The sequence below is a fragment of the Protopterus annectens genome, chromosome 3.part0 (assembly GCF_019279795.1).
Source record: "Protopterus annectens isolate FY-2018-M chromosome 3.part0, PAN1.0, whole genome shotgun sequence".
Taxonomy (NCBI): Eukaryota; Metazoa; Chordata; order Ceratodontiformes; family Protopteridae; genus Protopterus; species Protopterus annectens.
Window position 1 is genome coordinate 1,515,472,266 of NC_056731.1, and position 27,049 is coordinate 1,515,499,314.

General features: G+C 38.7%; 1 protein-coding gene across 1 annotated transcript in view; it reads right to left on the reverse strand.

Annotated features, from left to right (window-relative positions):
- The window catches only part of LOC122797101 (kinesin-like protein KIF20A), a 359,272-nt gene that overhangs the window by 74,921 nt on the left and 257,302 nt on the right, over positions 1–27,049 (reverse strand). The window contains exon 9 of the mRNA XM_044065898.1: positions 26,302–26,458. Coding sequence (XP_043921833.1) covers positions 26,302–26,458 — 157 coding nt within the window. The remainder of the gene's footprint in view (positions 1–26,301; positions 26,459–27,049) is intronic.

Consider the following 27,049-nt stretch of genomic DNA (forward strand, 5'->3'; position numbering starts at 1 on the left):
AGTACATTTGGTAACCTCAGCCTTTTATACTAGTACTAACTGGTCATGACAAAATAAGACAATGTCGGTTTCTAATTTTTTTTTATTTTTTGGTTTCTGCTTCATAACTGAAAGTGTTCTATTTCTAAACTAGAACTTTTTTAAAAAAGTACTGGATGGTGTTTTAGCACCTTTCAGTATATTCTGCAAGCAATAATGCCCACCTAGGTGTCCATTGCTGTGTAAACAACCACTCAGGGGTGGTATGAGGCCCAACACCACAGGCTGAGGGGCCTCTACACCCCTGGAAGAGCATTGTTTACACAGTAACACACACCATGGGGGGCATTATTGTGCTTAGAGAATGGATTGTCTATAAAACTGTTGTGGTTTGCTTATTTTTATTACTATATTTCTTTTTTATATTTTTGATGTAAAATAATTCCTCTGCCTAGTGTTATAAACTTGCTGTAGTATATGTAAATGGTGCTGGAGGAAGCATTTTACATCCATAATATATTTATAAAAATATATCCAGATCTTTCCTTTATTTGTTGGGCCCTTCCTCGTAAAATGTGTGATTTGGTGCCAGTCATTGGGGAATGAAGTCACTAAATAATGGCATATATTTGTGTTTCAGCCTATTTCCTTCAGAAAATTCATGCTAACACAAATTCTGTTATTTAAGCAACTTTGTAATATTGTAAGAGGAATGTTAAAAACGTTTCCTCTTTCTGAGCCTTTGCTTCCCCATTTTTTTAGGCTAACTGCATTTCTTGAGCGAAAAGGTCGAGAGGTATGCACACCTCTTCACTGCTGCTGCCAGTGGTCACTTGATCTCACTCTCATACACACACACACACACACACACACACACACACACACACACACACACACACACACCAGAAAATGCATACTAACACAAATCCTATTATTCAAGCAACTTTGTGATTTTATTACAGCAATATTTAAAATATGTTCCTATTTTGAACCTTTGTTCCGCCTTTATTTTATCCTTTATCCAGATATCTTGAGCCAAGGGCAAGAGGTATACAAACCTCTAAAATGCTGCCAGTGCTTGATCGCTTTCACTTTTCACACACACACAGTTCCACTTTCATGCATGCACGCATGCTCACACATGCAGACAAACACACACACACATTTGTCGCTGTTTCATTTATGTTTTTATACTTGTTAAACAAAAAGTACTGCTTAGTGAGGGTACAATAATAGCTTGATCAATCTCACTCATTCACATGCACATCATATATACTCACACATACAAACACACACATACTCTTTTACACTCGCTAAACAGCAAAAGCACTGCTTAGTAAGCATAAAATAATGGCGGATGTTAGGTTACTTTCAAGTCCAAGCTCCACAGCTTGATACGCCGCCAGAAGTGGCAGACTCGTTTTTCAGTTGGCATTACCTATACATTAACACCCTACTGGAGTACATTTGTTATCCAATCAGTGTGGCGATCTGCAGGTAGCCCAGTCTCTAAATTATTTTAGCATAGCAAACTGCAGAAAAAACATGCACACACAAACACGCACAAATATTTTACTAGTAATGTAAACAAAGGAGAACAGCAACCGAAATGGAGTTCATGCTGCACTTAATAGTAATGTACAAGAAAACTATGAAATATATAGCTTACATATAGATCCAAGGCTTTAAAATGACAGCTTATTGGCTCCTGACACTGCAAAAACACTTGAACTACCACAAAGAAATTCTAAAAGTAAAACCTTCTAAAACCATTTGTAGGGGAGTAAGCCCCCTCCTTACACCAAAAACATGGGATGTCGTACCGCAACACCCTCACATCTCTGCATATACTCAGTTCTGAGATCACTGAATCTTGAGGCAAGGGTAAAATTCCTTAACCCCTCCATTCTACAGGTTTACAGTGACAAATCATAAGTCAATGTGAAATGCACTAATGTATCTTAGTCTCTCACCCAAAGAAAATAACTCTTTCTGGCATTGTCCCAGACTCCTTCAGCAACCATCTCCCTGCCTTCATTCACTGCTCAGCCAGCTCCACTCAGTTATCAACACCACTACATTCAAACTCATAATCTTAGCAACTTCAACCCCACAATGTTCTCAAACATTCTTAAACAAATAAATTGGCAAATTCTAAACTCTCTCCCCCTTGACGATGCCGTAGAACACCAACTCTGTCTTCCTAAATACTCTCAACTCCCTAGCCCCTCTAAGAAACAAACGTGTCAAAGCCAATCCTGCTCCTTGGCTCTCCAAAGAGACAAAACAGAGCATGCACCACAGGGACAAATCCTGGAGGCTTTACCAAAAAAATAAAACGTCTTCCACATTACTTCAGTATACCCAACTCCGCAACCAAGTAAAGAAATTAATCTCCATAGACAAAAAAAAACTTTTATAATAAACTACAAACCAACAACAGGAAAAACCCAAAACAATTCTGGAATTCAGTCAATTCCCTTCTGCATCCAGGGTCCAGGAATAACCCTTGCCCCGACCCTAGTTTAACAGACTTGGAAATGAGCTCTCACTTTAACACGTTCTTTACTGAATCTATAGCTAAGCTCACAAACTTTCCCTAAAAACAATCCTCACAACTCTCCCTCCCTTTTTCCCAATAACACTAACAACTGCCCCCTTAACTTCCAGATCAAACCAGTTTCAACAATCTTTATAAAAAGGCTCTTATCTAAACTAAAGCCTTGCTCCAATGCCCCCGATAATATACCCTTCCCTCCTTCCTCAAATGTGCGCCAGAAGGCATAGCTCTCCCTATCAGTATCCTCATAGGTTCATAGGTTCATACTAGGCTATCTGCCCGAGGGCATTTACAAGCCTAGCCCATAGTTTTGTGGCTTACGCCACCCCTTTAGTATGGGGAACTATACCCATTATTTTGCTGTGCCTCTGTTGAGCAGTGACACTGAGGTAATCCCTGGGGTATATCTGCGATCTCCCATCCATTGGTCAAGATTTCTCTTGAACAAGGCCAGCGAGGTTCTCTGCCTCACATATACCGGGATTTTATTCCACAGCATAGGGAGTCTTTGGGTGATGAATCTATCCCTCCAGCACGTCCTATTAATAGCCGTGTCGAGGTTTAAGTCTCCCGCCCTTGTGGCTCTGACGGATCTAGATTTTTTGAGGTGAAGCATATTCATCAAATCTGGGTTTGACATGGCCTTGTATGTTAGGCAAAGGTCACCTCTGAGCAAGCGGTAAGCGACTGAATAGAGCTGGAGTTCTTTCTAACAGATCCTTAAGAGTCTTGTGTACCCAAACTCTGACGCTCAGCCTACATCCTACCTCTTCACAAAGGTGGCAAAAACACAAACATTTCCAATTTCCGTCCAGTCGCCCTTCTCTCCCCAATATCCAAAATATTAGAAAAATGTGTTCACCACCAACTTATGCCGTTCTTAATCCAGAATCACCTCCTAACACCCACCCAACATGGCTTTCGCCCTGGCCATAGCACCATTAACTGCCTTAATATCCTTCCTAGAAACTGTCAATCGAGCTCGAGATTCTGGATTACTAGTATCCACACTACTGCTAGATCTATCTAAAGCTTTGACACCACCTCCCATAAAAACCTTCTCTCACATCTCACCAACTTTAATCTCTCCCCCACTACTCTAGCCTGGTTCTCCAGTTACCTATCTGACAGATCTCAAGCCGTCAGATGGAAGAACTCTATCTCCTCCTTCTTGCCAACACCAACTGGCATTCCCCAGGGGTCTATACTTGGACCCTTACTTTTCAACATCTTTATTAATAACCTCCACTCTGCCATTCCTGATACAACAGTCATCCAATACGCTGACAACACTTCCCTAGTCTGTGCCGCCTCTAACCTACCTGAACTACTAACCAAAACCCAAATAGCATTCTCCACTACAGAGAACTGGATGTAACAAAATCATCTCTCCCTCAACTCTAACAAATCTAAAATTCTACTCCCCCCCCCCCCCCCCCAACTAGGGCTTTCTCCTTTGACAAAAACGCTTTCATAGTCCCAAGTCAAGCCAACACTGCTATAGAAGTCATCCCCTCCGCAAAGTTTCTTGGCATTACTATAGACAAAAATCTTAAATTTGATATCCACATTCACCAAAACATAAAGAAAACCCACCAAAAGTTAGGTATGCTCTATAGGAATAACCGCTTTCTCACCAACTCCTCTAGACATACCCTGGCAACTACCTACCTTCTACCTACACTACTTTATGGTGCCCCTCTCTTAACTAATCTGTCCTCTTCTAACATCTCTAAACTTGAAACTTGCTATAAATAAGATCTCTAAATTTGCCACTAATTCTAAAACCTCAACTCACCACTGCCTTTCCCTACAATCTCTGAACTGGCTAGAACTCTCTAACCACCTAGACTACCTCCAACTAACTACAGCTCATAAATTAATATTCTACCCTGAAAAATGCCCAGCCTTAACAAATATCCTTCCTCCATACATCCCAAACAGATCTCTGAGATCCAAACACTAAAACTTAGTCTCCATTCACAAACCAAAACGTCCCACTGGCCAACTACTTCTCTCCTTCTCACTAGGTAAGAAATGGAACTCTCTTCCTCCTTCTCTCAGGACTACACCCAATTCACAATCCTTCAAGACCCAACTATTCCTATATCTATCATCAAAATGGAACTGCTCCTGCCTCCACCCTACATAAATTCTAGTGAATACCCCACCGACTGTTGTACATCGCTTGCATTTCTCTACTATTCTCCTAATATAGACTTAGCAGTCTTTCTCTGACTATGGAATTTCTTCATCAATACTACATATTGTAAATACTGTATATATCTGTGCCACCAATGTTATAAAAAAAAAAAAAAAAAATTCCTATTGCTACAGACATTAGTATCATGTTGTTTTGAATTTGGAACTCCTGTAAAAGGTGTTCTCTATTACCTATTAGCTGCATTATTTGATTTACATCTTATGCATTTGCATTACTGATTGTATGAATTTTATTCTTGTATTTTTCTTTAACATTTTGTAACCTTTAACGTATTTGTACTGCTTACGGAGCTTTTCTCCCCGGGCCTCCACTGAAAACAGGCCCTTTTAGGCCCAGTGGACTTCCCCGGTAATCAAACTGAAAATAAAACAAATAAATAATGTAAACTCAAAGTTGCTGTACAAATTATAATACATACCTACATGTTTGTACAAAGTAGTGTACAGACAGGTAGACATACAAGCTGCTAAAAAGCATCATCCTATAAGTATTGGGTTTTATTGCTTTAGCCACCACCTACAAAATGTCCAACTGTGAACAGGATAGGTAATTGCATCACTGTGTCTTACCCACTTAGTTATTCAGCTTTTTTGTTATTGTACTGAAATTTCTGTTGTTTATATGGAACACATTCCTGCTTACAATGCTATATGCTCTGACCTTAGTCTTCATATAATATCAGATCTAGTCAGCATTAGAACCTGTTATACCTAAATTTAAAGGAGAAGATGCCTCTCAGAACCATGAGTTTACAACTTTTTAATAAATTAAAAATCACAAGCTTTCCAGTAGCTTTCTCAATAACTGTTTTCTCCATAATTGCTTTTAGATTTAACTTAATGGACAAATAATGAGTTTACTTTCTCCCTTTTGCCTCAATAATTTACTCAAGTCTCTAATAAAAGCATCTTCAAATGGCAAAATAAACTGGGAAGCTTGATGTTGGGAGTTATGTCTAGGTAATGGCTACTCTTGAAAGTAGAGAGTACCATATATACCTTTTTAAATAGCTATTAATTTGAGGTAGTTTTCTTTTTAATTTTATATAACTTTCACATCATAGTCTATTCATTACGAACAGGTATCTGATGGAAAGGTGGCACTACATAGCTTCATGGAGTATCAATGGCCTATAGCTTTTTGCAAAAAGGAAGTTATTTTTACATTTAGCATATAGCCTTAATACCTGTTGTTGCTGTATACGAGAAACTAATGAAATATGCTACTGTCAGAATTAACTAAAAAGAACTGGATTTTGAACTTTTTGTGGTGGGCAACTCAGCCAGTAATTGCACGGTAGATATCACCTTCATGAAAGGTGGACCCATCAGCATTAAGAAACTAATAAGAGAAACAAAGCACAATCTTAAGTGTATTTATATCATACAGTTTTTATTAAACCAAGTCAAAGATTCAGTTTATGTACCACATCAAGACATATCATCCCTTTTCCATCTTATCTTCCTGTTTGGAGGGGGCTTGTAGAAAATATGTATTTGTTTTGGCTGAGAACTTGAAACTTACTCAAGGTTACCTCAGAGACAAAATAGATGCTGTAACATCACTTAAAGATGTGCCTTAATGCATACTTATGACCTGTTCGATCCATACAGAGTCTGCTTTCCCTGTGGTATGGATTACATGTTTTATTCTGACCATTCTGTCATAATACTTTCTCAGGACCTTATTTCCTTTAAATGCCCGGAATATTTTTATATCTTCAATGCCTAACAAAATTGCCTCCTCTTTAAAATTAATAATACTTAAAGCTTAAACACAAAAAAGATATCAGAACTTTGTCTCAAAACTCTGTTACAATTAAGGCAAGCTTAGAATGATTCATTCACTAAAAATGCAACCATTTATATTCAGGGTTTCTATAGTTAAATGAACACATTCATGAAATCGTTCTGTTTTTGTAATACAGGTATTTCCCATATTTAAATGGCAAATAGAAAAACATTATTTGAGGAAGCAAGTCATGGACTATGTAAATGCTTATATGTAACCCATTGCTGGACGACAACAGAGTAAATGTCTGATGACAGTGTAAATAACTACCTGTGATCATACACCGTCTTGAAAACATGTAAATATAAACTTTGCCACTGTGATGAATATTGTCAGGGAAAACAAATGCAAAAAATATGTATTTTATATTCAGTAATGCCTGTTCTAATCTTGTTTGACATAAAATGAAGTCTTCTAGTTTCTTCAAAATCTTCATCTTGCCAACAATGCCTTTAACAAAAAGCAAAACATCTACTTTTACAAAGGAAAAATAAATAAATATAACTGCAGAACACTGTTTACATGGCCAAGAGTCGTCATCAGTAGGGTTGCATTATATCAGTTCTGAAATGTGACTTGCATTTCTGATTAGCTGCAACACATTAATACAGTAGCTGCAAAATGCTTCCCACTAGTTGAAATTGCAGTTTTTATATTTTTTCTCAACACTTGCACTTGGTTTGTATGCTTTTTTTTCTGCAGAATGTTTAAACAAACGACATTGTCCAAAAATACAATGATGTAAACTAATACTGTAAAGACAATGAACTACTCTGGAAAAGTATTAAGGTCAATAATTAGGGAGAAATTGTTCTCTGGGTATGGGACAGACAGAGGAAGGATGGTTTGTATTTGAAGAAAAAACTTCCAGTCATTAAGGATAAGCCTAAAGCTATGGAAAAGATCATTATGGAATTAATAAACAAGGACATAGTAATGAACCAACTCTCGACCCAAGCCAGTTCAGATTCAAGAGCAGATCCTGCCTTCTTGAGCAGATCCTGCCTTCTTAGCCTGGTCAACTTCTTTAAGATTACTGAAGAAATGGATGAGGACAAATCGGACCTCATCGCATATCCAGACCTTGAAAAAGTATTTGACACCATCCCACATTCAGTTATTGTATATAAACTCTCTCAGCTTAATACAAGTCCCTATGTAACTCTTTGGCTAGCAAACTGGCTCACAAATAGAACCCAGAAAATGAGAGAGTGGGTGGTGCTACCTCCTCCGAAACACCTGTCAACAGCAGTGTACCCCAGGGTACTCTCCATGGGCCATTTCTCTCTGCATTTACTTCTTCAATCAAGGGTCTAAATTACAAACTGTACAGACCATCTCAAAGCCTTGTTCTTCTTCTTGGTATCATACATGCTACTAAGAAGCAACCTCTGCCTCAGGTATACAGTCTCAACAGACACCATCCCGTCAGACCTAGTATACATTTTTCAAGTGCAGTGTTAGCGTGGACACAACTCAAGGGACAATATATTTTTCAATGTAAACACAGTGTATGCTAGGAAAGGTATGTATATAGAGTTCTCATATAAACAGTCTTCAATTCCACACAAAATGAAGTACTTTCATTCAAATGTCATTTGGACGAATAGATGGAAGACAACAGATTCTCTCCCAATTTAGCAGCCATGTCCCTCACGAATAGGGGCAACAAGTAAATTACCCAACATATCCTTGTTCTGCCAAGCTCTGGGTTCTGTATGCAAAATATAAGGGCTAAAAAACAACCATAGAAATATGAGGCTTCTTATGACCCTCATAGACCAATAGCCCTGTAAATAAAGTGCAGTTAAATCTGTGTAATGTAGTTCAACCCACAACTCAGTGTAAATACGCAGTTATGTTTAGCATTATTTGTCTGTTTCCATTATGACATGTAGAGTAACATCTCTATTAAATTACAAAACAGACTAAATCAGCTATAACCATACCTAAATGAAAATTAAAAAAATAAAGTACTTTTTGCAGAGGATAAGCATCCATGCAGCACACACTTGTATATACCAAACCTCATGGTTACACAAAGAAGTGAGAAATAAGATAAAAGAAGTCACTGCTGGTGCAAATTTAGAAACTGTACCAATATTCTTCAATAGAAAACAGTGATCGGGGCATTCTATGGTGCCAAAGTGAACACAACTAGAAGGCAATAGGTGATGCAAAGTGCATTCAGCCATATTCTTGGTAATCGCATTACTACCCAATTATGCATTACTACCGAACTATCTGCTTTTCCAAATTTCATGAGGACCACAGCTGTTACAAGCGAACATTACCATTTTAAAAGGCTAGGTTATTTATCACTTCTCATTAAACCAAAAAGGACAGACACCCTACCTAAAAATGTTAAAAAAATTAGCAGCTTTGTCACAGAAGTACAAAATAGATGGAATAAGTACAATGCACACTAAGCTTGCCAAACATGTAAAAATTAGAAAAATAAGGATTAAGATTGTTTATAAAACAAATCTGGATGGTCATTTTATTTAAAATCTTCAATATGTAGTACAAAACAGATAAACACAAATAACTTTTTTTCAAAACATTAATCAAATATACTATTTACTTAACTGGTATATAAAAACCACCACAACCCCAGACTGGTTTCCTTGCCATTTCTTGTCTCAGGGCTTGAAATTTTACAATTTCCTTTTCATTTGGCAGCCAGGGAAAGCAGAACCAGATAAAGACTTGGATACACAATACCATGCAACTCACAAATGCAACCAATTCCTTGGACACCTGGGCAATGTTGTGATACTGTTCCTTGATCCTGTAGTAATGTCATCAACTCGTATAAACATTCACAACAGACTCCTGTCTTTGAAGACTAGCAAACTACAATTCAGTAGTCCAGGGGAACAGGTTCGTTTCAACTTCAATAAATCATAGAACCTCCTATCATCAGGAAGGACCACTAAAAGTCAATGGCATGGCAGCAGAATCAGAAATAAATGAACAGCAGCAGTAGTTGAAGACTACTTAAAGGTTCATAGGTTGGCACTAGGCTATTGGTCCTAGGGCCTTATACAAGCCTAGTCATAATTCCCTGGCTATTTCTTCCCACAATATTCACTTCCCTGGACCCTTGTCTAGCAGGACGACTGACATGATCCCCGGGGTGAATTTCCTATCTCCCATCGAATCGTCAAGGTTCCTTCTGAAGAGGCCCAAAGAGGTGCTCTGGGGGGTCCCTGGGTCAGGAACATATCCCTCCAGCATGTTTTGTTCATTGTGATGACAAGGTTTAGATCCCTAAAGAGTGTGGCTCTGAGGGATTAGTGATTTAAGTATAGTATTGTCCAACAGCTCTGGGTCTGACATGGCCTTGTATGTTAAGCAGAGATCGACTCTGAGTAGACGATAAGCGACAAAGTATAGCTGGAGTTTTTTTTAGACTGTCAGCATAGGGCATCTGCTTTAGGCCTGTGATTCTTTTAGTGAGGTATTTCTGCAGCCTTTCCAGTTGTTGCAGATGTCTTGAGAGGTACATACCAAATGGGGCATTGTATTCTATAATGGGTCTAATGAGAGATGAGTACAGTGGGACAATGACCTCCTTTTTTCCTGGATGAAAAGCACTTAGTGATGAGGTGTCTCACATAGAAGGATTTCCTGACTGTTGTGGCAATGTGGCTATCGAAGGTGAGACCACTGTCCACCTGTGCCCCCAAGTCTCTTATCACACTTTTGGTGTTTAGTGTACTGCCACCTATGTGGTAATTCACAGGTACGTGTTTTTTCCCAAAGGGGATAACTATACATTTCTTGGCATTGAGCTTGAGCCCATGGCTCTGGCACCAAGCATCTGTTTCTGTAAGGCCCTTTTGTAGAATATCCACATCATTTGGGGATTCAATAATGGCTCTCAGTTTGCAGTCATCTGCGAACTTTGTTAGCCAGAGTCCCTTGGTGTTGGCCTGTACTTCAGAGAAGTAGATGCCAAACAAGAGCAGTCCCAGGACTGAACCCTGAGGTACCCCACTTGTCACTTGTATGGAGCTGGATTTGGAGTCGTACTTTTACAATGTGGATTATTTCAGTAAGCCAGTTGGCAACCCATTAAGTGAAATAGGGATTAATGCCCAGCTTAGTAGTTTATCAATGATTCCAGAGTGACGGATGGTGTCGAAGGCATTGGTGAGGTCCAGATAGGCTGTGTGGACCGCCTTACCCTCATCGACAGCTCTGAAGACCGATTCAAAAAAGTCGATCAGGTTCAGGAGACAAAATCGGCCCTTCACGAACCCAAACTGGGGGGGGGGGGGGGTCCAGTGTTTGAAGGTTGCCAATGTCTTTGTTTATAAGTTCCATGATAATACGTTCCATGGCCTTGCAGATCACGCTCAGACTGATGGAGCGGTAGTTCCCAGGATCCAATCTGGATCTCCCCTTGTGGAGTGGGATAACTGTAGTTGTGTGCCACTCAGTGGGCATGAAGCCTGAGGTGAGGCTATGATTAAACATAACACTTTGGTGAGGTGCCAGTTCAGTTTTGTAGTTCATGCAGTACACAACCCAGGATATCTTCTGGTCCCACGGATGCTGTATTCTTAGCTTTGGAGAGTGCGCTTTTTTACCTGTGTGGCAGTTATTACCAGAATTTGGCAATCTTTCAGTATTGAGATGGGCCCTTTAGGAGGTGAGAGGGGGGGTGAAGTTGTCACTGAACCAATCTGCCAGGATATTGGCAATATCCTTGGGATCAGTATATTTAATGCCATTCTGTTGTAGCTCAGAGCAGATCTGAGCATTGCCATTTAGACTCTTGCCATAGATATAGAATGCCTTTTGGTTGTCTTTGAAATATTTGGCAATTTTATTTTCGTAACTAGCTTTGGAGGATTTTATGAGGGATCTCAGCTTTTTACCGAGGCTGGTAAGGGAGTTTTTTGCATCCTGGGATTTTTCTCTTTTCTGCAACAGTTTCTTCCTTTTGTTGCAAAGTTTGTTTATGGCAGGGGACCATCAGATTGGCTTCCGTTTTTTGGAGGACAGCGTCTTGGTTCTATTTGGGATGGAACGATTTATGCACAAGTGGATGTGCTCATACAGTGCCTTAGTGTAGGACTCGGCAGTCAAACTTTCAGTTCCCGTCTGCATGGGCGTCATGAATTTGTCACTTCTGACTTGAGTAGCATGAAGTTGGCTTTGGAGAAGTTTTTTATGGAGGTTTCCTTACTGGGGGTGGGGGAGGAATGTGGATGTCAAGGGTGATTTAGCTTATGGTCAGACCTGACCAACGAGGGGGTGACCATAGGTGTGGAGCATCGATTTCCCATGTTGGTAATGACCTGGTCTAGGATATTGGACCCCCTGGTGGGACTATGGATTAGTTGATCCAGGGCATTGGAATTTATGAATTTCAAGAACCGCTGGGCAAAGGTGTTGGTACACAAGTAGTTTTCCCAGTTAATGGCAGGGTATTTGAAATCACCCAGTATTAGTGTGTGTGGTTGTATCTTAATATTTTCCAGTATGTTTAGAAAGGTATAGTGAGAATCTTTTGGAATGGTGGGGGGGATCTGTAGCAAGCTACAATTTGGATTGCAGTCTTAGCTAGTGTTAGTTGCACCTGGAGAATTTCAGACGCATTGTGTTGGGCAACTAGCCTGGTGGTGTGAATATCCTTGGCGAATATGGACACTCCTCCACCTTTTGTGTTTCGGTCCTGGTTTGGTGGCCAAAAAGTGTGGTAAGAGTTGTAGGTTGGTATTGCAGGGGTGCTCTCTGGAGCCTTGAACCAGGTCTCAGTTACTGCACAGATATTGATGTTCTCCATTTTTAGGAGTGCCTTGAAAGAGTGCATTTTGTGGTTTAGACTTCTTGCACTGAGTAGCATTACCTTCAGATTGTGCATGTGTACCTGTTATGGTGGTGGTTTTGTCCTTTGAACTTTGCCTAAAAAGGCACTATAGGGTTGGCAAGAGCCTTAGCCAGTAACCTGAATCCCAAGGGCAACAAGTGCAGACCATTTCTGGCAAAGCATCATGTTACTGCACAGATACTGATGTTCTCCATTTTTAGGAGTGCCTCGAGAGAGTGCATTTTGAGGTTTAGACTTCTAGCACTGAGTAGTATTACCTTCAGATTTTGCATGCGTGTACCTGTTACGGTGGTGGTTTTGTCCTTTGAACTTTGCCTAAAAAAGGCACTATAGGGATGGCAAGAGCCTTAGCCAGTAACCTGAATCCCAAGGGCAACAAGTGCAGACCATTTCTGGCAAAGCATCATGGTCTGTGGATCATGTCGTCCCACGCAGACAGATACTGGATCCCCTTTGAATGACACCAGAAGCTTGGCCAATTGTTGAAGTCAATCATTTTGTCCTTATACTGTGGTATCATTCTGGGTGAGGGATGTTACTCAGGGCTAGGGTCATACCTGCCTGGGCCATATGAACCAAGAGCTCTTCCAGGTCTCTTTTCATGTAGTCCGGGGAGGCACGTCTCAAGTCATTCAATCCAACATGGGCAATGACAGTCATATTTGTACTTGTTGTGGAGTGACTTGAGTGCATGTGTTATGTGGCGGATCCTGGCACCCGACAGGCAGTCGACTGTAATTTTCTCCTTGTTCAGCCTGTTGAGTGGGACATCAATGTGCCTGACTATAGAGTCACCTATGACTAAAGTGCTGAGTATGTTTGTCTTGCCTTAGGGGCTGTTGGGTGGCACACTGGGGTTGTGAGCTGTGTGACACTTTGGTTGTGACTGTTTGTATAACAGCTTCAGAGGTCCTTGTTGCTTGGGCAGGTTACTGTTAAGGGCCTCTGCATATGAGGGTTTAGTGTTGCCACATACAGATTAAACTAGGTAAGACCTCAGTAGCACAGTGTCCCATCACCTGAGGCAGCTTGACTATTTAATATTCCACCTTAAACCATGCAAAGAGTTCCACCAAATGGAAATACAGAAAACTGTAGTTTTGCTACCTGTTCTGCATCCTTTTACAGGATGTTCTTTGCTGCAATCCCATGCTCATTTCCTATAAACATATCTGACAGGAAGTTTTCAGTCCAGGGTTCTTCATACTTCCTAACCTCCCATCTTATACAATCGTCCTCAGTGTACCCATGTTGAGAAATAAAGTGTTGCCCATAACATCACATCTACTGCTCTTGTTATTTTGCTAATGTCCCTAGCCTCCAAGACAAAAATGGAGGCATGGCCGGCCTTAGGCATAGGCCAACTAGGCGTTCGCCTAGGGCGCCGCTCTAGCAGGGGCACTTTTCCAGTATTTATTTGATGTAAGTAGACCAGGATGGGGGCACCGGGTAGTGGTGGGGGGCACCGTGGAGCTGTTTTGCCTAGGGCACCAGTTGAGCTAAGGCCGTTCCTGAATGGAGGAATAGAACAGCAGTGCATATAGTAGAATACCAGCTTGAAAGATTTTTTAGCATGGGGGTCAAATTTTGTACTTCATCACATAAGGTGTAGTTAAAAGAAATTCAAGGCAATATTCTACCTGATCTAGCCTGACCTGAAAGGTAATGCTGTGAATAGAAATGACCTCATACTGCTTATACCAGCTTGAATTTTAGCTAGAGCGATATTTTATTTAGTTTATCCTCCTTTTTTCTATTTTATCAGCAGATATAAACTTTAAGCATGTGTCCATTTGAAACCAGTAAACTCAAAAGATAAGAGGAAATCAAAAAATGGACAAATGAAAGCTAGAAATGGAATAGGACAAAGTTGCTTAACTATGTTCTAGCTCCATTCTTTGTGACCCATCTATTTTTTTAATCACCAACATCACCTCATTTAAGTATCATGAAAACAAGGGGCAGGAGGATTCCAAAAATGCCAAGACAGAGGAGACATTGATGTTTGCTTCTGACAGAAACTTCAAATGAATCCCAGGATCCATGCAAGCTAAAATTAGGAACTGCAGTAACTTCTCCCATAACATATAGACAGTTACATAGCATAGAAGAATAAGATACAGAACAAGACCCAGAAAATCTGGGTTTCAATAATGTAGCAGATGGAGATCTGGCCAAAGGAAGAGAGAGAGAGAGAAAGAGAAATAGGATGGATGATGCTCACTTCTTTCTGGGGAGAGGATTAAGGAGGTGCATGTCCAGGGTGGAGATGAGAGCTTATATTTAAGAGGGCAAAGATAGAGGATGCCTCTCAAATCTGGAAGACATGATCTCATACATCCATTCTCCATGTCGATCCCTAGTGAGACACAGGATAAATGAAGGCTCATAGCAACCATCCTGCTGACCAGACAGAATGATATACTCATGTTTGACATTTATCTCCAAGAGGAATAAATAGACCACAAGGATCTCACCTCTGAGAAAAACAAATGAGTTATGGGGGGGGGGGTAATGGGGGGCAAAAGTTACCAGAGATCAGACAAAAAACTCCCATAAAATATCACACACACACACACATATACGCACACTAAAATAAATCCATTTCCTATGGTAGGGCTAGCCACTTAGTGGTCTGAACATTGACTCTAGGTGGTGGAAAGTGTAGGTGTGACACCCAAACCCAATCCACAAAAGGGTTTGATGCAGATTACTAGAAGAAATCCATTTGGTTGGGGTGCTTAGGAATACATTTGTTCTCAGTACTTCAGTTTTAATCACTTGACAGTGGGGAATCATGTAACAAGGTATTAACAAAACATGATTACAAAATACAAAACATTCATTCTGGACACAAAGTCACTTATATCAGGAAATCCAAGGACAGAAAAAAAAAAAAAAAAACATTTGTCAATGATGTTCTCACCAAATTCTGAAATAGTATGGTCCACAGGAAACCAATGCTACAATTGCAGTAATTCTTAAGTATCGCAAGACATCCATTATAGGACAAGGTGCTATAGTTATATGTGCACACCAGTTGTGGTTACTTATTTGACTTACTTATGCAAATGAAATATGGTATACATAAAAATGATAGCATAATTTCAATTTAAAAATAATCCTCTAGGTAACAAAGTTATTAAATTAAGCAGAAAATTCAAAGAAAAATATACTTTAGTGCTCCTCTAGCCATCCCATATGTTGGATTGATTCAACAGAATTGCAACAAAGACTTTGAAGTGTTATTCCATCAATCAGCATGACAGCTTTACTCCTCTTACTACAGTAACAAAAAGTAATAAATCTGCCATGCTAATTACAATAGCTCTGTCAAAGCAATAGTGCTAATTACTTAATAGCTGTCTTCTGCACACATCAGTCTTTGCTAGCAGTCATTCTCTGCCCTAACATTGTAGTATCAATCTGCCTTCTATGCTGAATCACCAATGTCTTGTAGTTACAGACATAAATATATATATATATATATATATATATATATATATATATATATATATATATGTGTGTGTGTGTGTGTGTGTGTGTGTGTGTATGTATGTATGTATGTATGTATGTATGTAAAGATGCCATACGTGTGTATTTCTAGTTTTTCAAATGTCTGAAAGATTCTGGAGCATTAAATAATGCTACATGGTATATATCCAGCCTTGATATCTATGAAGATATTTAATCGGTGCTTTAGCATCATGATTACAATAAAACCTTTCATTTTCTGAGATGCGTTTTTTCCCTAAGGTTATCAGACTCTGGAATGGACTGCCCATACACATCAAGCAGAGCACCTCTATGGCCCTCTTCAAAAGGAACCTTGATGATTGGATGGGAGAAAGGAAATTCACCCCAGGGATCATGTCAGTCGCCCTGCTAGACAGGGGTCCAGGGAATTAAATAGTGTGGGAAGAAATAGCCAGGGAATTGATATGGCTAGGCTTCTATAAGCCCTAGGACTGATAGCCTAGTACCAACCTATGAACCTATAAGGTTGGATCAGTATGAAGTATCAGCATCAAAGATAATTTCTGTTTTTGTAACACAGCAGAAAAACTTACAAAATCCTAGGACAGGCCTTTTCCACATCTTGATTTTGAAGCCAAATGCAGGCATGCAGTTCAGACAGATCTGGTAGCCACCATTAGGCATCTTTGCTTGAATACTACCACTATCTCTGGGTGGTAAAGAAATGACCAAGTACTACAAAGTTTTAAACCTCTGTTGGTATGCAGATATTATACTTATGTAGGGTAACTGTGGTTCAGACACTCTTGCTGACCAGTATTAAGCAACTATCCATTAAAGAGAAGCTGCTCATAATGCTTCCCTCTAAAAGCATTTCAAATATTTACTGTGTTCAGGTAATGTCATTTCTCCAAAAGCAAAACAGTGAACCAATATTCTGGTGAAAAACATAACATTGCTCTGCTGCTTTGCGAAAGGCTTAACCCACCTGGTACCCTCTCTCCAAGTAGAAGGGTCTGCATCTCACAAACTACATATTACAATTGGAGCTCAAAGGGATATCCGGGGAGGACAGTTCAAGTTTGCACTCTTGTTTGATATAAAGTAACCTAAATGAATGATAACATATATATAAAGGTATGGAGCATAGCACTTGCGTGGAAATACAGTTTAGCTTGATCAGAGCAGAAATACTGTTGCAAAGGATTTTGTTGCCATATATGCATTTTTCAGAATTCTGACTGAGCTTTTTTCTTTTCTCATATCAAAAGTCATTAAACATAGATCTGATCTTACATCATATACCCTTTCTTTACTAATGCATGTAAACATTTAATTGCCAAAGTGTTTGTTTCCTTAACAATACGGCCATTTCCAGTTTTTGAACTGGAAAGAACAGCACAGACTTCAATGATCTCATCATGTAGGAATAAAAAGGAAAGAGGCAAAGACTAGCTAAAACATATGCCTTGCCAATGGTATAGTAGCAATTGGAAACAAACATACGGCAAACATGACTGGTCATAGGTTTACCACAACCTTTCCTACTGAATAAGTTGTTGATCACACTGATAAATACTTTACATTTTTATACTTTCCACTAGAATTGCTCCAAGTCTATCCTGTCCATTTGTGGCTACTCTTACTCCAGTTTTACACAGACTGAATTTGAAACAGTGTTTTGCAGCAAAGTAAAGGTTACCCTCTAAACACTGTGCATTTTTACTGCGGCATCTTTTTTTCATAAGTAATGCAACTTAACAGGACTTGTAAAATTATTACTTATTCTCCACATTACTGTTGGTACATCAGTTTTAATTTAGGCTCAGGAGAGGGTATTGGGAAAGGTTTGCACCAGCTGATTCAGACTGCGAAATTTATAAAAAAAAACCAAGCATAATGTACATCATTAGGCTTAAGCAGCCCAGGAAATATGAACATGATGCTGATTCACAGAATGACTTTCAATAAATCATATTGACAAGGACAAAACCTCATAACTTACCATGAGATTGAGCAATCCTAGAGGAGGTGACTATAGTTGAGGGTTATAGGGGTGAAAGCAGGCCTTCTTTTCAACCCCATTCTTTCACATGGAATTGCATAAATAAAACTCCCTTTGATTTTACAATGAGCATGTTCCATAAATACACCATAATACCTTGAGAAAAGTGTGCTGTCCAATTTGAAGTTCAGTGTATTTTAAAGTGCAAAGTATTTGCAAATAGCTGAAATTTTAGTTTGAAATATGGTTTTCATTCATTCTCACAGACTCTCTTTATCCTACCTAGAGTAATGGGATAACAATGGACACAAAGCAAAGAACCATTTCTAGAAGAGATGCTGGTGCATAGGATACACACACACACACACACACACACACACACACACACACACACACACACACACACACACACACACACACACACACACACACACACACACACTAGGAATTTAAGAGGGCTATAAATGTATTTATTTTACATTTGTTTATTGGGAATGTCCCACTGGCCTTTGGCCGTTCTCAGCAAAGGCCCAGGGAAAAAAGCTCCATTACAGAAACACAAACAATACACAGAATTGATAATCAAGAATATATAACTTTGGTAAATATAGGTATAAACAAGTTTATACATAAACAATAAAAATTGAGAGCAATATAAAGTGGGAAAAAAAGCTAACAAACTCGCATGAAATAGCTTGTGCCATCATAGAGAAATGACTGATCAGTAGATCAATATCATGGTACTGGTGATAAATATTTATGAGATACATGTATGGTATATAAAGATTATGGTTGATTGTTGCTATGCTAGTGTTACTTGCTCCAAACAGTGACAGCTAAGGCAATATTGAGGTTAAGTACAAGGAGAGAATATGATGAAACTGTAGGAAGCTTGAGATAGGTAGATAAAAATAGGAGCGTTATCAGGTGAGGTTGAGATAGGTAGAGAGAAAGTGGAATTCCATGAGAGAAGGGATAGTTTGGATGTTAGAATTTAGTAAAGGAAGAGATATTTTAGTTGTAAGGACAGAATGACCAGCCTGGATTAGTGCAGGAGCAAAGCCAGTTTTTGGTTAGGTGTTCCTTAAGCAGTAGTTTAAATTTGGATGTGTTGCTAGAATTTAGCATTATCTGAGGCATGGAATTTCAGGACCTACATATTTGGTGAGAGAACAGAGTTACCGTAACAATTAGATTTAGTCACTTTGTTTTGTAGTTTGTTGGAGGATCTTAGTGGCCTGCTGTTTGTGTAGGGCTGCACTAAGCTCTTGAGTGCTGGACAGCTGTCTGGATGCTGGAAGATGGAATGAATGAAAGTTATTTGCGTGAGGGATAGGAGATTGGGTAGTTCAGTCCAATTCAGTTTATGAAGTGCTGTGCAGTGATGAGAGCTGTAAGGGAGGTTAGTAGCGAATCCTGCATTTTTGTTATAGCAGCACTCCAGTTTGTTTAAATCTGATTTTCTGAGATTAGTGAATATTGGTGAGGCATACAGAAGGGTAGAAAGTAGATTACTTCTAGCTATGGAATGTCTAGTAGCCTCTGTTAGGTATGGCTTAACTCTGTATAGTGAATCTAGCTTAATGTGGACCTTTATGGAAGTGAGCGGTTTGTCAGATTTTAGGTTGTTGTCAATTGCGACTCCAAGGAATTTGGTATGCTGGACAACCTCAATTTTAGTTTTATTGGCTGAGTAGATGGTTAAGGGGGGAGAGTTATTAGGAACTTTATTATTAGTAAAGAGCATAAGCTTTGTTTTATTAGAACAAAGTATGAGTTGAGAGTCAGAGGTATTTTTCAATGTAGATTGTTGGGTTGTTTGTAGAAGGTCTGGTAGGGAGGGAGCTGAACATATAAGGGAATAGTTGTCTGTGTATTTAACAATGGTTGCATGCTGAGTGGCTGTGCTGTCCATGATGGTGAATATGGTGAAGAGCAATGGACCAAAAATTGAGCCTTTATATAATTATGTCTGATGTTGAGGATAAACCAAAAATGTTAACAAAACAGTATGCAAAGACAGGTAGGGCATTCAGGCTGCACAGAGAGCAACTGTGCTAGGAACCGTATTCCTTAGACCCAAGGACTGTGGTACAACAGCATTAAACACTGTGCTCCTCAAATGCCCTGCTTATATATATCATTTGACGTGTGAGAAAAAAATCACCAAAATCTACTATTTTACCTCGAAAGTGTCAGATTTTTAAATTTTCTTTTTTTGCTACTGCTATTGATCAGCAGCCCCCACACCAGAATCAGCCTACTCGCTCCCAGTCACAAGAGTGAAGGTCAACTGGGACTGGCCATTATTTATACAGCAACCAGGGCTGGTCTACATGCACTCTACGTAGCAGCAAAGAGAGGGATATTATGTACTGACCACAAAAGCTGCCCCTTATTTCTACAAGATGCATTTCCTCCAAGTATCCCCGCCCCTCCATCCAAAACATGAATGGTGGTTCCCTGAGCTCCACCAGGGAAATCCCACCAACTCTGTGAGCACAAAAGTGTGCAACTGAGGAAGGGGAACCCGAAAGCTTTGCTTTTAGTATTTTTAATAAAGTTGGTGTGAACGTTTTTGTTCATTTTTTGACTCATCTTTGATAAGATTCTTTCATATGTACCTTCTCAGTTGCAATGTCTTCAGCCACTCTGATTTTGCTATAGTCAGAGTTTTTCTAAATTTAAGTGCTTAGTGCTTGGCAAGCTTCACTCCAAACTGCTGTGAATAAAACTGCTAATTTGCTCAACCGTCTTATTCTTGTCATTCAGATGTCTTTGTTTTACGAAGACAGTCGGCTTTTAAGAGCAGTAGTAGTTTACATTTATTGCTCACATTGCCTTTACCTTATTAACGAGAGGCACACTCTCTCTGGGTAATGACAGGCCAGTGGATTTAATTTAACTGACTGACACACTACATATTTGCTGTCTCAGAGCATCTTGTTGAACAGACAATGCTATTAACAGAGTGTATAACTTAGAATAAAATGAGTTTACACATGAATACACAGACTTACTTACAGTTTCTATGCACTACATTGATCACTAAGACACAAGTAAGAGGTTTGGTTTTCCAAAGTCAAACATTGATAACTGCTATAGTCGTCTCAAAAATCAGTTGCAACTTAGTATTTGGATATTTTCCTTTGGTCAAAGTTATACAACCATGGAATCAACCTACTCAAGTTAATGCAGTTATCTGAACCTTCATGTACAACATTTGTGCGCATTTCCTGCCTCAGATGGGAGGGAAATGAGACAGTGAGTTACCCGTGTGCAGTTATGACCATCATACTACAAATTTACATTATAAAAACATATTCTGTTTAATAAGGGTATGCAGACTGCTAGAAATTTTTCTATAATTGAAAGAGTGCAAAAGACTTCTGCAATCACTTGGGTTTTACAATTGTGTAAATCCAATGGCTTGTGCAGTAAATGTTGAGGGATCAATGTTTTTTTTTGTATGTATGCAAGTCTGAGTAAGTGCATGTATAACTGGTCTAAGAAAAGTCATACATACATAGGCACATTCATACAAATATACAAGGACTTCAGGAGGCATACGCACTGTACACATTACAGTACAAATAATGTGAATGGGGGTAGAAACTGGGCAAGCACTAGGACCCAGAAGAAGCCACCTTAGCTGTATTTTAAAAAAAAAATGGTTGTGTAGTGGATGAAAACCTCATGATTTGATACTGCACTGCAATTTTAGAACTCATCGGGTGTATAGGTCGCGGTGGTGCAGAGGTTAGCATTGTTGCCTCACAGCAAGAGGTTCTCCCATTCGATTCTATGCTGGAGCACCTTCTGTGTGGAGTCTACATGTCCTCCCTGCAGTCAAATGATGTCTAAAGACATGCATGTAGGTGTGTGCTTGAATGGGTGTGCCTTCTTTGAAGCTTGGGCGTTGGGATGGCAGCTCAGCACCGTAAAAATCAACTGCTAATCATTAGCGGACCGGAGTTCCACTGTGTCGACCCCTAACCGGGATAAGCCGAAAGACATACCTACTGTTTCATCCCGTTATTGTATGGAAGGTGTTAATTGCCCGATTAAAAAGTGTAAATGTCCCCTAGAAAGTGGGAAGCCACAAAACATAAAAACGACTTTCTGATTTCCTTTTCGGGTTTTCTTTTAATCCTTCATGCAGTCTAGCTACTGTAATGGTGGAAATAATGTAAAAGTGAACGGGGCTGTGCTTGCTAAACTTCATACAGGCAACAGCTGATAATTATGTTTTCTATACCAGCATCTCTAAAATCAGAATTGTATTCTATGTGGCTGTCTGTTGGTGAATTCACTATTGCTGCTCAGATTTGCCATTACTGTGGATAACTCGTGTACCATTTCTTCTCCATCTCAGTTATTCATACTTTTTAAAACTAGCTGATTTTACCTCATTTTGCCCTGCCTCTCCTATTTTTTTTTTTTTTAATTTTCATGTAAATAATTGGGATTTACCAGTAGTCAGTATTGTCAAAGATTACAATTTCATACTTATTTTTCAGAAAATATTTATGTAAAACCTGTCGTTGTAACAACTTTTTAAGTGAAGTACAGTAATATTTTAAAAAATGTCGCCGAGTTTGAGTTCTCCCACTGTTTTTGACTTTGTCCAGAATTCTTTAGTGAAGAAGTTGAGAGGTATGCTGCTGCTTCTGCAGGCTGAATACTGTTTTTTTTTGTGTGTCTGAGCAACAGACTGTGCGCGCTGGGCTTACAAGTGCTTCTTTCTTCACCAAATCATTATTTTAAGGCTTTGGACCAGCTGCTGGATTGACTAACTTTGCTCAGTGCCTGCCCTTTCTTTTTTTTTGCCTTCTCATACTCTTTTTGGGGCTTTAGATTGTGACAAGTTAGTCATTAGTTTTTGAAACATGTGACATAAGATAGGATGAGAAAGTATATTACGTAAAGCTAAAATATACTGGCTAGGAATTTTCACAGTATAACTAGATTTCATAAACATCGACTGAAAAAATTACAGTAAAGCCATGGTTTACAGAGATCTTACAAAGCATCAAAGGGATCTTATTGCTGAAAGGTATCAGTCAGGAGAAGAGTACAAAAAATATCCACAGCAATGGATATACCATGGAACACAGTGAAGACCGTCATGAAAAAGTGGAGAAAATATGAGACAACAGTGACGTTGCAAAGAAGTGGACATACCTCCAAAGCTGATGAAAAGACAAGACGAAAACTGGTCAGGGAGGCTGCCAAGAGATCTACAACACTGAAGGTGCTGCAGGAATTTCTGGCAAGTACTGGTTGTGTACTACATGTAACAACAATCTCCCATATTCTCCATATGTCTGAACTATGGGATAGAGTTGCAAGATGGAAGCCTTTTCTTACACAGAAAAAACATCCAGGCCTGGCTAAAATTTGCAAAACAATACATCCTGACTCCCAAAAGCATGTGGGAAAATATGCTGACACAACCACCACTGATTTCCAGGTACTTTCACTCCCAAAGAACAGAATAAAAATAGCACAAAACCAGCGTAGGCAAGTCTCCAGGTTCAAAAACAGTAGATTTAATCACACACAAGCGCTTTCACCAATAGCTGCATCAGGTATAATATCAAACACATAAAACCACATCAGTTTAAATACAAAATTAAAATCACATGACATGATAATTTACAAACTTAAAGAAACATGACATATATAAAAAATATATTTGTGTGTGTGTGTATATATATATATATATATATATATATATATATATATATATATATATATATCTCCACAAAAATGCAATATATATATATATATATATATATATACCTATATCTACTGAGCACAACAACAAAAATAAAATTAAAAATGTATTAAAATATATATATATATATATATCCTACCTAGTTATTTCTTACGTAATGGTCTAGATTTCAAGGTAGGCCTCAAAGGTATACAATCATTTTAATCCGTGGCCAGCTTTAGCCCTCAGTCTTATAATCCACTGGGCTTCAGTTTCTTCTGCTTTCAACCTAGTATCTCCTCCCCTTTTTTTTTCAAAATTCTTTCCTATAACCATAAAACTAAAACAATGCATGACATCAGTATTGGCAACATGTTTTGCCAGAGCATTAAACATGCTCCTCTTGCCTACATGGTATAGGTGTTCCCTGATCCAGTCTTTCAACATTCTGTCCATTTTTCCGACATAAAATTTGGTGCAAACTTTGCACACAGCCAAATATACCTCATGCATACTAGTGCAAGTGGCCCTGATATTAAATTTACACAATTCACCTGTGTCTGGCTGCAAAAAACTGGTGCTACTATTGATATATGAACAAAAAGAACATTTCCTACAAGGCATGGTATGCCCTTGTATAGCAGGTTTATTATTGTCTCTCGGAGTACACAAACGTCTCCTAAGTGACTTTTTATTTCTGAAAACAAATAGTGGAACAGAATCTATAAAATCTGCTTACTTGTTCATTCATTGTTAGTATGTTCCAGTTTTTCTTAATGATAACAGTATACTGGTTAATATTTGCTCGAATATGAGAAAGACATCCTTAGTTTGTTACTCCATCTGTTGTAGGAATTTGTCTTACCATGCTTTGTAGGAAATGTTCTTTTTGTTCATATATGAATAGTAGCACCAGTTTGTAAAGTATCATGTCATGTAATTTTAATTTTGTATTTAAACTGATGTGGTTTATGTGTTTGATATTACACCTGATGAAGCTATTGGTGAAAGCCCTTGTGTTTGATTAAATCTACTGCTTTTGAACCTGGAGCCTTGCCTACTCTGGTTTTGTGCTATGTGGGAAAATGTGTTATAGACTGATGAGACAAAGTTTGAACTTTTTGGCCACAATTCCAAAAGGTACGTTTGGCACAAAAATAACACTTTACATCATCAAAAGAACACCATCCCCACGGTGAAGCATGGTGGTGGCAGTATCAAGCTTTGTGGTTTATTTTCTTCAGCTGGAACTGGGGCTTTAGTCAAGGTGGAGGGAATTATGAATGGCTCCAAATACCAGTCACTTTTGACTCAAAACCTTCAGGTGTCTGCTAGAAAGCTAAAGATGAAGAGGAATTTCACCTTTCAACACGACAATGACCCCCAAGCATACAACCAAATCAACAAAAGAATGGCTTCACCAGAAGAAAATTTAAGTATTGGAATGGCCCAGCCAAAGTCCAGACCTAAATCCGACAGAAAATCTGTGGGATGACCTGAACAAGTCTGTGCACAAGATATGTTCTCGCAATCTGACAGAATTGGAGTGCTTTTGCAAAGAAGAGTGGACAAATATTGCAAAGTCAAGATGTGCCATGCTGATACAAATCCTACCCAAGAAGACTGCATGCTGTAAATAAATCAAAAGGTGCTTCAATAAAGTATTAGTTTAAGGGTGTGCATATTTATGCAATCAGTTTATTGTACATTTTTTATTTTTTTCCCCTAACAGATTTGTTTTTAATTGAATTGTACAAGTTATAGGTCACATTAAAGGTGGGAAAAGTTTTGAAATAATTAATTCTTGTCTCATTTTTTTTTATATCACAAAAACCTGGCATTTTAACAGGGGTGTGTACACTTTTTATATCCACTGTACATTATAGATATATATATATATATATATATATATATATATGTATACACACATGAATGCACACACAGATATATGTCTAATATATATATATATATATATATATATATATATATATATATGTGTGTGTGTGTGTGCATATTATATATACACGCACACAGACGCACAAATACTCACACATATAGACATATGGATACAAACACATATACACTTACACACACATACACCCAGGAACACACATTGGGGTACACCTACTCTAATTCTGAGAACTGTATTTTTCAGTACCCACAACAGAGATCTCTTAATACTATATGTGATGAAAATACATTTTAATTCTTCCAAGCTTTCAGTATTCAAGGGTATTCTTACTGAGATTCAGTGAGGTTGCAGTGATACAGTCAGTATACCTAGTTTGCAGAGGACTGGGGATAAAGCCCACATGATGGAAGACGTAGGAGACTGAAAAGGCTTTAACTGCTACAATTCTATCTTTTCTTCTTGGAGTCTCATTTTATTTTTGTAGTTATTGGCAGGCATATTACACTGGCAGATTTGACAGCAGGCCATATAAAAGAAATAGTTGATCAAGATGCGAGTCCCAAATAAGTGCACATCACAGTTTCTAAAACTATCAAATTGTTAACAAGCTGATGTAATGGAGATATGTTAATTTAGGTACTATTGCTTTAAATTCCAATGCATTTAGGTTCAAGACAGCTTCATATTTTCTGCAAAGATAATGATTCCTAACTTCAGGATGGATGATTTCATTCTATGAAGCAGAAGTTGCTCACTCAAAGAGTTTAGACACAGAAATTTAACTTTTACCTGTATCCAAGTCCTTCTCCATCATTGCTTCATTTAACACAGTGTCACATGGTTCAGTCTCCTTTAGCATTGAACAGCCAAAAAATGACGACATACCCTCAGGATCACGACAAGCATCTAGGGCTGCCTCTAGCATGGATATCCTCCTATCTCTTTCCTACAAAAGGATGAGAGATACTGACAATGTAGTTGTTACACATTTATGCAGTGCTATGCAGTGTGCATGTCTAAAAAATGATTTGTTACGCTGAAGGCAGAAAGGTCAAAAGGACAATACCTTTCTTTCTAAAGAAGGGTGCACATCACACAAGTTTCTGTTCAACCCATGGAAAACACATATTCTTGAGTACCGGAATGTATCACTACATGCCAGAAAGCAATATTTATCATGATGCCACATTTGATTATTGTAAAGCAGATTATCTGGACATTTAATGCCAAAAGGAATTTAAAAATAAAATAGGAATTTTGCCATGTCAAACAAGGACTTGCACTAGTTTACAGAAAACAAAACAAATTATATTTTGATGTGCGACTCAGTAATAATGCTTTGCAATGCTGGGAAAGTTTAAACGCTCCGTGTGAAACCTTCAGAGAAAAGACTGTCCTGGCAGAATACTGTTTAGCATTCTACTTTTGCACTTCTGTGGTAACTGCTGTACGTAGCAGCATGAGGTTTGCTTTCTTGAATAACATCCAGGTTGATACTCAAGATTCTGGCTTAGAACAGCCACAGCTTGCAACCCAG